The 13,618-nt window shown below is 32.3% G+C and overlaps 1 protein-coding gene, 1 long non-coding RNA gene and 1 pseudogene across 4 annotated transcripts; 1 reads left to right on the forward strand and 2 right to left on the reverse strand.

Annotated features, from left to right (window-relative positions):
• The first annotated feature begins 478 nt into the window (after window positions 1–478).
• LOC129870481 (cytokinin dehydrogenase 3) lies at window positions 479–4,644 on the forward strand. Its single transcript, XM_055945286.1, has 5 exons — window positions 479–1,171; window positions 1,849–1,976; window positions 2,220–2,480; window positions 2,884–3,152; window positions 4,280–4,644. The coding sequence occupies exons 1-5, from the start codon at window positions 529–531 to the stop codon at window positions 4,569–4,571; spliced, it is 1,593 nt and encodes a 530-aa protein (XP_055801261.1). The 5' UTR covers window positions 479–528; the 3' UTR covers window positions 4,572–4,644.
• A 1,387-nt stretch (window positions 4,645–6,031) lies between these two features.
• LOC129870947 (carbamoyl-phosphate synthase small chain, chloroplastic-like) lies at window positions 6,032–8,361 on the reverse strand (annotated as a pseudogene).
• A 15-nt stretch (window positions 8,362–8,376) lies between these two features.
• On the reverse strand, window positions 8,377–12,810 carry LOC129871353 (uncharacterized). Of its 3 annotated transcripts, none has more exons than XR_008762246.1 (5): window positions 12,616–12,810; window positions 9,804–9,922; window positions 8,702–8,762; window positions 8,551–8,618; window positions 8,377–8,460 (listed from the first exon to the last, which is right to left on the reverse strand). It is a non-coding gene; the product is annotated as an uncharacterized LOC129871353 (long non-coding RNA). The 3 variants fall into 3 exon arrangements; XR_008762245.1 differs by having other exon boundaries at window positions 9,781–9,922; XR_008762244.1 differs by lacking the exons at window positions 9,804–9,922; window positions 12,616–12,810 and having other exon boundaries at window positions 8,702–9,184.
• Between the last annotated feature and the right edge of the window lie 808 nt (window positions 12,811–13,618).

The following is a 13,618-nucleotide window of genomic DNA, read 5'->3' on the forward strand; positions in this document are numbered from 1 at the left end:
CCATGAGAAAGATATGACGTTTAGAACATAAAGGCAAAAGAGCAATAATCACAAAAATCTTTTGTCCTTTCATATCTTACATTGAATTCTCTCCACCTCACCCCACCCACACCCAAGGGTGGAGCAAGTTTATGATCAGGGAGTTTATCAGTATCTTTTTGATAAAAAATTATATAATTTATATATAATTATAATTATTTTATATATATATATATATATAATAGATGTTGATCCGTCTTCGCTAGTTCATATGTTTGCTTTTTCAAACTTTGAATCCTCTTAATTAAAATTTTGGCTTCTCCACTGTTCCACCCCATATGTGTAATTTATTTTTCCAAGATCTTCTAAATCTTATACTGTCACTATATCCAAGATTATTATTATTTTTTTTTACTCTTTTGCATGCATATATTATTATATATTATTTTTCCCTCTATATATACCCTCATATCACTCTCTTTTCTCTTCACCAAAAATCACCTACTTCTAATAATTTCCTTCTTTCTTCTTTCCCCATATATTAAAAATATGGCTAAGTTTTTTTTATCCTATGGTTATAATCTTATTATTTTCTTCATTATTAGCCATTTAATGTCCATTTTAGGCAAGTTAAATCCTTGGAATCCTTCAATTCCTTATGAAATTCTTTCCCTTAATATTTCATCCAAACTTAGTACAAATTCTGATGACATTAAAGAATCTTCCAAAGATTTTGGAAAAATTGTTCAAGAAATATTCCCAGCTGCTGTTCTTTATCCTTCTTGTGTTAATGACATAATTGACCTCATTCAATTTTCTTATGGCCTTTCTGTCCCTTTTCATGTTGCAGCCAAAGGTCATGGTCATTCCATTAGGGGACAAGCCATGGCACAAAATGGGGTAATTGTGGAAATGAATTCTTTAAATAATAATAATAATACTAATAATAGTGAAAATTGTGGAATTAGGGTTTCTTGGGATTCGACTTTAGGGTTTTACGCTGATGTCGGAGGTGAACAATTATGGATTGATGTTCTTCGTAGCACCCTAGAGTATGGCCTAGCACCTGTCTCGTGGACGGATTATTTGTACCTCACAGTTGGGGGTACTCTCTCTAATGCCGGAATTAGTGGCCAAACTTTCCGATATGGTCCTCAAATAAGTAACGTTCATGAGGTGGATGTTATTACAGGTAAAATTTACTAAGCACGTACATATTATTTTTCTCTATACAAATTAATACGACGACTTACACTTTAGTGGTATCACTCAAATTAATACGACGACTTTCCTCTATATGATTAAAGGTGTTGTTATTTTATTTTATTTTATTATATTGGTATTTTCATGGAAAGTGTTTAAGTACCAACAAAAAATAAAATATGGGGAGATGGTCACTATCAATATTTAGTTAAGGTTAGAAACATGTCTTGTTTGGGGCCTAACTAATACTATAAGATTCTTTTACAAAAAAAGTTCATACTTTTTTCTTTTAATATGTAAAAGTAATGTGCCTAGAATCAATTTCATAGGTTGTAATGTCTCTTTTTCCACCTGGAAGATCTTGTAGATAAGATTTCATCTTATATATATTAAAATATATCACAAAAATCCATACTTTTTTTAATCATAGAAAAATTTATCTATACTTAATTGCAAGTGGCAGCTTTATATTTGGTAACTTACCAGTGCATGCATGACCAAAAACACACTAATTTATATATTTATTTTCTTAAACAACATAATTAATTTGGGGAATTATATATATATATATATATTGGTGATGCTAAGTTGCTAATGTATGATTAAATTTTTTTATTAATCATTGTTTATTTAACTTTTTTTTTGTTGTCTCATGTTTGATTTCAGGTAAAGGGGAATTAGTGACTTGCTCCAAAGAAATGAATTCAGAATTATTTTTTGGAGTTTTAGGAGGTTTGGGACAGTTTGGAATAATAACTAGGGCAAGAATTGTCTTAGATAAAGCACCAACAAGAGTAAGTGTGTGTGTATATTTATTTATTATTATTATTTTTTAAAATCTCTTTTATTTTATTTTATATAACGGTATTTGAATGAGTATGAAATTTATAGGAAAAAAAAAAGACTTTCAGAGTTGGTGACTCTTGGTCGCCATTTTTATATCTGGTTTACTTGTACGTTTTACTGGATACACCTTATATATTAATTTTGCTTACCTATCCAATTATCCATGATGATTTTTATTTATTTTCTTATAGGTGAAATGGGTGAGAATGTTGTATGATGATTTCTCAAAATTCACAAAAGATCAAGAACATCTTATTTCAATTCATGATGGATTGAATTATGTTGAAGGCTCTCTACTGATGGAACAAAGCCCTCTAAATAATTGGAGATCTTCATTTTTTTCACCTTCCAATCAGATCGAAATTGCTTCATTATTATCCAAAAATGGAATTATCTATTGCTTAGAAATGGTGAAATACTATGATGATCATAGTGCTACTACTATTGATGAGGTATGTGTATGCATATATATATATATATATATATATATATATATATATATATATATATATACCATGCATAATTTCGTCCTAATTTATGTGATTCACTTTATTTTTTTATATTTAAATATAATTTTAATCTATTTAATTTTTACCAAATGATATCAACTACACATATATCTATGATCTTGTTACAAACTACAAGACAAAAAATATTTTTTTATTTCTTAAGCATCGTACGTAAGCACTCAATATGCATTATATAAATTTATAGTATGCATTGATTTTGACACTATCAGTATATTTTAACTTGTTATATAGCATGTTATTTCGTTACAAAAAATACACTATATATATACATTGTAATTTTCGGAGGATACTTTCTATTTGTATTAACTTTTTAAACTTTGTTTAGGAACTGAAGAAGTTGGTAAAAGGATTGAACAATTTGCCTGGATTTATGTTCAAGAAAGATGCCACTTTTGTGGAATTTTTGAATAGAGTTAGAAGTGGGGAATTGGAGTTACAATCAAAAGGAATGTGGGATGTTCCACATCCATGGCTCAATTTGTTTGTACCAAAGTCTTCTATCATGCATTTTAATGCTGCTGTTTTTGTGGACATCATCCTTAGACAAAACAAGACAACTGGACCCATCCTTGTCTACCCAACAAATAGGAAAAGGTATTCTCAAAAAACTTTCTCCACCCCCCTCACCCCAACCCCTTTTTATACTCCGTCTATTTAGGGAAAAAATGACCTAATTTGACTTGACATATAATTTTAAAAAAAAATAAAGAAGATTTTTCAATTTTATGATCATAAATTAAAGTTATGTCAAATGTACTATGGTCATAAACATGTTACGTGAAAAGATGAAATTCAAGCATTGCCAAAAAAATGGATAATTCTTTTTGAACAACAACAACATACCTACTGAAATTCCATAAGTGAGGTCTGGTCTAATTCTTTTTGAAATAGACTAAAAAGAAAACTCGGTCATTCTTTTTTAAATAGAAAGGAGTAATATATTACTTTCCTCCTTCTCAAACTATCATTTAGGGGATGTTGTTTGATTTGACACATAATTTAAGAAAGAACGAAAGATTTTTAAAATTTGAGGTCTAAAACAAATCATAAATATTTGTGTGGATATAAATTATCTCATTAAGGGTAAAATAGGTATTTTAAAATTAGATTGTTATTAAATATATAAATATGTCATCATTCCTTTAAGAACCGACTAAAATAAAAAATGTGTTACATAAATTGAGATTAAGGAAGTAGTAGAGTTTAATTACGAATTAGTAAAATTTAGTAACTTTGTTTTAATTTATTTGTTTTGTTGTGAATTGATATGGAGTTTAACAAAGTAAAAAGAAATTTTTGAATCTTGTGATTTTAAATTAAATATATGTAAATCTTATAATCTTAAATATGTCATGTGAAAAATTGGATTAAAAATTTGTCAAAAAAATTAGATGCTCTTTTTAAAATTACAAATAAAAAAAGAAAGTACGATAAACAAATTAAAATAGAGAGAAATAATAAATACTGAACTAATCAATAAGTAAATTAGAAAGTGTTGTCATTCAGAACCATAAACTAAAACTTCTGCATCCTCCTTTATTTATATATATATATATATATATATATATATATATATCAAGTATAATAAGAAGTTGTGTTATTTTCAAAATTACAAATATCATCGTTTATAAGCACTTACTTGTAGATATTTTTTTTGAATGATATGATATTATTATAAAAAAATATATAATAAATTTATTTATTTATCTTTGAAAATCCAGATGGGATGATAGGATGTCAGCAGTAATACCAGAAGAGGAGATATTTTATTGCGTGGGACTTTTACATTCTTCAAATGGATATAATGAATGCAAGATTTTGGATAATCAAAATGAAGAGATATTAAAGTATTGTGATAAAGTTGGGCTCAAAATAAAGCAATATCTTCCACATTACAAGACACAAGAGGATTGGATAAAACATTTTGGTAAAAAATGGAATATTTTTCAACAAAGAAAAAATCAATTTGATCCAAAGATGATTCTATCACCTGGACAAAGAATTTTTAATTAGCTTTTCACCAATAAAATGTACTTAGTTGTATTGAGCTACAAAGTCTAAAAATAGTAATTTCTTAATTGCTTTAGTTGATGTATTTTAATTTATTTTTGTTTGTTTATTTGGAGAAGTTGTGGATTAAATTTTAATTTTCGTGTAGTTTTTGGGTCACGAGTTCAAATCGTGAAATCAATCAACACTTAGAGTAGGTTGTTTACATCACATTTTTTAGAAATGCGATTTTTTTTCTCAAATTTTAAGTGAATGTGAGATGGTTAATACACTGAACCATTCTTTTTCATATTATTACTATGCAATGGAATGAATAAATGGATTAGTTTTAAATACTAGATGATTATAAAAATTAAGAAAGGATTAAACAAATGTGAGTTTAGATTAATGATTATGCCTGAAATATGGAGGGCAAAAAGTTGAACCGTTAAACGGCAAAAAGGCTACTAAAATCCAAATAAAGAGTTTAAGAAGTAGCCATATCTTTGCCCTTTTTACCTTTGTGGCTGCTTGTCTTTATCCTGTCTTGACTTTAAAACTTCCCAGATCCCGCCCCCCCCCCCCCCTCTTTTTTTTTTTTTTTTTACCTTTTACTTTATTTCTGTGTCTTGAATATATTATAGGATATATTTCAAAACAATAACCTAAAATATATTCTTTTCATCCAAAAAGAACATGCATATTCAGAAGATGAAGATAATGAAAATGAGGATACTCAGATAGATGTGTGGACATGAGATTATGAATAAAGTTTTACAGGTTTAAGTGAGAGTAACCTTTGTAGCGGACAAAAAAATGAAAGCAAGGCTAAATTAGTTGGGGTATGTGAACAGGTGTGTGAATGCACCAGTAATAAGGTGTGAGAGGTTTGCTATAACAGGTTTTAGAAGAGATAAAGATAGGCCGAGAAAGAACTAGAAAAGGTGATTAGATAAGACATGATATATCTACACATTATTAAAGACATTACCCTAAATAAAAAAACATAAAGGTCCAGAATTAGGCCAGAAGGATAATAAGTAGCCAAGTGTTGTCGACGGGGACCAATCTCCTCTTCCCTTCTCTCCATTCTTTAATTAGTATTCACCTTGTATCTTATTCAATTTTTACCACTACTTGTTACCTCATTTATTTTGTTAATCTTGCTATTTTGCTGTCATTATTTTCCCTTCTAATCCTACTTCAATTACACTTATTTTGAGTCGAAGGTTCTATCGAAAACAACTTCTCAGGCACAAAGGTAGGAGTAAAGTCTGGGTTCAAAATACCAGTTACATCTGATAAATAAGTGTATAGAAGTATTACAAGTACCAGATCACAGTACTATTACACAAACCAAATGTAACATGTTTTTAGACTAGATAAAGGCACAGCCTTGAACAAAACTTAGAACCATACATATATATATCCATCAATATAATTGTAAAGAAGAGGCGCAGCACGATAGATTGTTCTGATTTGATTTATGGCAAGAAGAAGGTGCAGCACGATGAATTGCTCTGACTTGTTGATGGCAAGAAGAAGGTGCAGCACGACGAATTGCTCTGACTTGTTGATGGCAAATCCTCGTCGAAATTATGTTTTCCAAAATATATCTTAGCAATTATTGCTTCAACCTCTGCGCGATTGTGGCTTATGCCTTCACTTTTTCTTGCTTCATAAGTTGTATAAATTCTCCAAACATTGCCCAGATAAAGAAGGATGCAATCAGTTTTCGATTCAAGTAGCTGCATTCAAGTTCAAGCAAATTTTGATTCACTCTAAATCTTGACCCTTTTATCATTCTATTCATCTCGAAAATTCCAATGAAAACTGAAATAAGTGAGAGCTATCATGAAACACAAGACCAGCTAGAAATACTTTAATTGACTTAAGACAGCAGAATATGTTTGATGAAGATTTTGACAAGACAGCAGAATCCTAGATTGGCCATGTGACATCATTTTTCTCAAGATGGTACTTATCATCTTAGTCAAATCCTCATAATAGACAGCGGTATTCATTAAAAGTTTACAGCTAAAGACAACCACTGAAACAAGTGTCTGAGGTTTGTTGCATACGAGGTTACCTGGATCTGAACCATGAGGCCCTGGAGATGCTTCGGGATGGTATTGAAGTGACATCAGCTTCATATTGGATGAGGCAAGACCAGCACAACTCCCATCATTTATATTTATGAGTCACCTCTACACCCTCTGGAAGAGACTCGGGGTCAACAGCATAGTTGTGATTCTGCATATGGAAAGTCATCAAGACTGTAAAATACAAGAACAGGTACCCGTGTAGTCCCACAAAGTGGGGTCTAATGAGAGTAGAATGTACGCAAAACTCACCCCTACGTCAAAGGTAGAGAGGTTGTTTCCGATAAACCCTCGCCTCAAGAAAAAATAGTCCAGAAAAAGAAGTAATGGAAGCACAAGAAACAACAGATAGTAACAGAAATTGAAGGACAAAAAAACTACAAGGGTAATACTATAATTACTAGTATGGACGGACAGCAAGACAATGCACTCCTACCTACTAACCTTCTACCCTAATCCGTGACCTCCATAACCTCTTATCTAAGGTCATCCACTCTACAAATCTGAAGTACAAACGGCTCTAATTTAAACTAAAAACTTAAGATCATCATCATTATGCAATGAATGTAGTACTCAAAAGGATGTACACATTGATGAACTAAGGTGTAATTGTACAGAAAATTTGAAAAACGACACAGAAGCAATCAAGCTAGAGTTTTCTATTGCACATACCTGGGCACTGATCTCAACACAGCCATTTTGAAGGTTTCTAACTGGATGGTTTCCTCCGTGGTGACCAAATTTCATTTTGAATGTCTTACCCCCCAATGCTTGACCAAGCAACTGGTGACCCATACAAATGCCAAAAACAGGAATTTTTCCAATAAGTTCTTTTACTGCTTCGACTGCATAGGGAACTGCAGAGGGATCTCCTGGCCCATTGCTGAAAAGAACTCCATCAGGTTTCATCTTCAGAATTTCAGATGCTGGCCATGTTGAAGGAACAACAGTGATTTTACAGCCGTAGGATGCTAAGCGCCGAAGTATATTATGCTTGATTCCAAAATCATATGCAACAACCTTCATCCACCGGAGGGGAAAAAAGAATTAGTTTGCTCACAAGAAACAATGTTCTTTTTCAGAATCTAATAAACTCTTAACAATACTGACATTGAAAGTTTCTTTATTTCTTCCATTATCAATAAACTCCCAATCTGAGGCGGTTCTATCAACCCATTCGTAAGGAGATTTGCATGAAACACCACTGATTAGATCCACACCTACACAACAAAATACCAATGTTGTCAAAAGCGAAAAGCGCAAAAAGCTTTAAGGTCCTTTGGGTCTTTAAGCGCAAATAAAGTGTGGGCCTTATTACAAAAAGGCGCAAATGGAGAAAAAAAATACAAATATACATGTGTCGTCCAAGATTACTAATCATAAGCATGAATAACAAATATATGGACAAGGAAATTGAAAAAAATAGAAATTAGGTGAAATATCAATTGTTTGGTGTACACCTTCAAGATTACGCTCATTGGCAAGGAACAGTATGCCTTAGAGCCTAGATGACGGCACTGAAGCACCCATAAAGAGAGGTGAAATGCTCAATATGTTTTGCGCCTTGTTTCAGGACTTAAGCACGCCTTTGACAACACTGCATAATACATTTAACAATAAAATTCTTTCATTTAAGAATAAATATTTTTTCCCAAAATCCGGAAGAAACAAGGTCGGTAAAACTTACCCACAATGTCCCATGGGCGGGACATTTCAAGAAGTGTCACTTTTTGAATTTTCTGTGCTCAAGACTCCAATGAGGCTTCCGTCTTCTCTCAATCTTTGCGTAATTGCTCGAGTGTCAACATCATCTATTGCATGGTAGAGTGGCTGATATTTGAATTCCATAATTTGACATGGAAATGACAAGTGGTCTTGTATAGGACACACATAGGACTTACATATACCCATGATGTTCCTTTCAGCCAAATAGTCGCCAAGCGTCTCTTTGCATCTCCAATTGGAGTTGCTGAGAGAAATATACAACAATTTAAACTATGAACATGATACCATTTGAAGCCTGATTTGAAAAGTAGGGCATAGCGACCAAACCTGATACTTGAACTTCTAATGACTAATCCTGCAAGAAAGCACTGCATTGATTCTTCATCGTCTGCCCAGAGAAATTCCAAAACAGTCACAAAGATTATTCAAACAAAAATAACAATCTGTCATGAAGCAAACACTAAACGCACCAAAATTGACCCCAGTATTCCCGATATGAGGGTTAGTCATCAAGACAAACTGGCCCGCATAACTGGGATCTGTAAGTATCTCCTGATACATATAATATCAGGTAAAAGAAATAGCAGCTTGTAAATAGACACTCTAAAGACTCTGAAAAAGAAAAAAGTGGCAAGTAGAAAGAGTTAAAAGTAGAGAGGAAATAAACTCATTCTTTCCTGCATTCTCTGAATAACTCTATGAGGTAGCCTTGGTGGCAGAGTTACCAACACCTTTATTAGTGGAGAATAGTCAAAATACGTACAAGTTGGTTTGAACATCATTGTTATTACCAAAATAAATATAGAAGGGGAAAAAAATATAGAAGGGGATAATCTTCCTATTGAAAATGCGCTTTGATGTATTCATTTTCTAGGGAAGAGGTTTTCAAGAAAAGGAATTAGTTTACTTCTTGAGAACATCTCATTGTATTTCTTGAGGAATCTTCATAAGTCAGAGAGAAAATAAAGAGTAATGAAATCATTTAAAGAATGCAAAGAACCAACAGTAGTTGAATCCTACTTCCACCTGATAAAACATCCCCTAAAGTAGAAATCAATACACACTTCTTTTTTTCCGGGGAAGAGGGAGCACTGGGGAATTGCTTGAACGAAAGCCAAATTTTATTTAATAGTTTTATGCAAACTTGAGGTAACGATACCTTTACTGAAATCATTGAGCATAGATCAGCATAAATGGAAGTTTATACGACCAAATTTCAAAATTAAATAAATGTGTGGGGACTAATTATGAAACAAGCCAATAGTAGTTCTGTACTAGTTCATTATGAATGCTCTGACAACCACCTAAATTGGATAAGACCGAAAGCTAAAGATAATTTCATACATAACGTATCCTTTTAAAAAGATATGTCATCATAAAATTAGCAAACAAAAAAAAAGTGTTACCCAGTTAAAGAGGTATTAAAAACCACTTCTCCAACTTGGGTTCCACGAGCACCAAATGATTTTGCCTTCCAAATTGAACCATCCTCTAGAACAAGTCTAGCATCTGCTACCTTCCAAGGTCTTTCAACTAGACCTGAAGCTCCTGCAGCACATCCAGGAAAATATTAAACCATTCACAGCTCAAATATACACTTTTAATTTCAAATCAATCTAAAATAAGGAGAATAAAAGGTCCTTAAGCTCATAAAATGAATTGACAACAATTTAAAGAGAACATAGCAGGACTGAGTTAAAAATGGAAAGATAACACAGATTCGCACCATACCGAAATTGAGATGGGACTATATATGTCTCAGCTTATGGAGAAACTAAAAGAAGCAGACGTTGAAACCCAGAAAATTACAACAAAATCTTAATTCACCCTTTTTGTGTGACTAAATTAGATAATTTAATGGAATACAAACAAACTAAAGCCCCATTACACTGATAAGTAAAGTACCCCAGCTTTCTCTACGATATAAGCTGAATTAAGGCCAACAACTTCCAATGCCTAGTTGCTGAGCTATGGAACATGGGCTTGTAACCAAAGCGCCGACTACAAAAAGAAGAAGCTTTTTCAAAAATGGTTCATTTTCTGGACCAATTTCCATATAGTGAAGATGCACATGGCTTGGGACACCTTTGGTGTTTCTATTAACGGAACGAACTTAACTGTCCTTAAGGGCATTCAGCATTTACTTCATGTTTTCCGGTCCAACAAAATGAAGAAGGCACCCTATCTAGAGTGTCTTGACTGTTAATACTTTTGTTTTTTATAATTCTTGTGCACTTAACTTTGGAGGGCAAGGAACACTAGAAGCAGTTCAAAAGTTGGAGAATATCAACATTTTACCAGATTTCAAATCTTAAGAGTTTCCAGCAAAGGTAATTATTCTTGACTTTTTATAATGTGTTTATATGAAAGTAGTTACATAAACGAATTCAAATGTATACTAATCGGCGATAGAAGCATTTGAATTCAAACAATGGCTCGAAAATAAGATTCTCCCAGAAACAGTATAAGGCTACATCTTAAATTCTAACAAACATAAAAATGCATAACCAAATGCAAATTACGCTCATCGCTCTTTGCATTTTTTCTAGCTTTTCTTCTGCCACCTTTAATTTGGTTTAATAAATGATCATCTTATTGTATAAGCAGCACAAACCATAAAGAGGTACTGTACATTACAGAAAGTCATGATGCTTTTTGCTCCTTCTGAGCCTACAAGGAGTCCAGAAAAGTATATGATCATCAAAGTTAGCTACAACATTCCTTCCACTCCAGCTATGCAAATTTGGATACATTTAAATTTAATCTGAACAGTACAATCATTAATCCCCTCAAAGGTAAACTGTTCTCTTCTATCCAAACAGTACACAGAATGCACAGAGGAGCTTTTCTTCAGCACCTCTATCTCCTTCCTCCTCTTTATTCTCTATTTTTCATGTTGTATCCTTTCTAGCTTGGAATAGCATAAGCAGCTCCTGCAAATGCTTCTTATGTTAACTACTTCTTCCTCCACTCTCAAAAGGGAATCATTTGCACAACTTCACTTTCATGTCTCCAATATTTCAGATGAACTGGCACGCAAGGGTGCGGTGGTCAACCAAGTGGGTTGAGCACCATGAGGTCTCAGGTTCAAAATCCCAGCAAAGACAAAAGATTAGGTGATGTGTTTTGGTGGATAGAGTTACCTGATACCTTATATCAATGGGATGTACCAGGTTTCCCGTCGAATTAGTCGAGGTGTGGGCAAGCTCGCCTAGACACAACGGTTATCAAAAATAAAAATTCAGCAAAACTGGACCTTACTAAACATTTTTTTGGAGTTGCTTAGGTGATGCCCCAAGGACGTTAAATGCTAATTATGAGCCTGGACTGGACAAACAATTGACAGAAGAATGAAACAATCTTTGAGAACCATCTCCTTATACATCATATGGACCATTTGCCTTCAGATGAATAGAAGGCATTTTGTTGGGGAAAAGCAACACTATTCTTTTATAAAGTACAAAGTTTACATTTTTTTTTGGTGCAGCTTGATTGTGTCTCCATCTTATTTTTTGCAGTTACTAAATTCTCTAAAGATGTAATATACCAGCAACAGTGCTCCTCATCTTTTTACTCTTGCTAGTGCCTCCTTGGTACTATTAACAACAACAACAATGTACCCGGTGTAAATCACACAAGTAGGGTCTGGGAAGGATACAATGCACACAAACCTCCTTGGTACTACTATATCAATTACCTTACCTAAATATTTTCCAAGTTATTGGTCACTTTTGCTGCAGGACAACATACAGATGTCTGCACCAGATTGCCATTAAAAAACTAAAGCTTTGGTCCAAACCTTGTATTTAATTTGTTGAGCACATACAAATTAATAATTATTTTTTTATAACCATAGTGTCCCGGCCAGGTGTCCAGGCCAACTTTCGCACACCCCGATAATACCACGGGACACCTACCATCTCCCACCACCAGCAATACATACCAGATAGCTCTGTCCACCAAGCTAGAACAAATAGGAAGAATTACCGAGTATATTTTGTGTCGGTTGAGTTATGAACCTGAGACCTCAGTTAACTACTTCATTGACCACTAGCCACACTCTGGCACAAATTAATAATTTAGAACACACTAACTTAAAATAAACTAGTATACTAAACTCATAAACTTCAAATCCTAACTCCGCATATGATTTACACTTGAATAGTCGAAAAACAACAACAATATGCAAATAAATTCAGATATAATAATGACACAAAATTTCAAAAAAAAAAAACACGAACCAGAAAGTGAACCATCTGAAGAGCATTTAACAGTGAAAACTCTGAAATTTGCAGACTTTTTCGAAAAAAAGGCGCTGGTAATTGTAGTAGAAACTGCATTGTGAATCTTCAAGCAACAATCAATAGCTTAATTCCTAGAAAAAATAATATTTCTTCTTTTCTATGAACAAAAATATGGATACTGCGGTAGCAAGGGCTTCGTCAGAAATGAACAATTGCATATATAGCCACTTTCTAGTCATTAACAAGGGCCTTTTATTATTTGGTAAGCAGACTAAATTATCTCGAAATTATATTTGAGTTTTAAATAAAATAATTTAAAATTGAACGAAATAAGGTGATATATTTATGATTAAGCATCGGATAAAATTTATATTATATTTTGTTTATGGTATAAATTTATTTTGAAATTGTGTATTGCACATCTTATTTGATATACATTTGTATAACTAATAATATGCTCCGTCTATTTGATATTATGTTGTATATACTTAAAATATGATAAATTATGATATTATCAATATAATGATTTTTAATAAATGTATTATTAAAGACACAATTTCCCACTTGAGAGTGTTAACCAACACCATTTAGGTAAAAGTACTTTCTTTTTTTATGTATGTATATACATTTTACATATTGATATTTCTCAGTTTTTCGAAGATTTATTTGTTTATATTTATACAGTTCTTAGTGAAAATTCTGACGTCATCATTGTTTAAAACTTTTTCACACATTTTTTTCACCTTATTTGTGAAGGATATTTTTATAAGCAATTTTTTTTAAAAAAAATATATGCAATATATATTATTTTTAATACAACAAATCAATATGCATAATAAATAATCCCAAAAAATCAATATAACTAAATTCTAATGCATATGTTGTTTAAAAAATATCACACATCCCTTTCACCTTATTTGCCAAGGATATTTTTATAAGTAGATATTTAAAAATATTATGCAATACATGTTACTTTTTAATACAAAAAACCAATATACAT

This window comes from Solanum dulcamara, chromosome 10 (assembly GCF_947179165.1).
Source record: "Solanum dulcamara chromosome 10, daSolDulc1.2, whole genome shotgun sequence".
Taxonomy (NCBI): domain Eukaryota; kingdom Viridiplantae; phylum Streptophyta; class Magnoliopsida; order Solanales; family Solanaceae; genus Solanum; species Solanum dulcamara.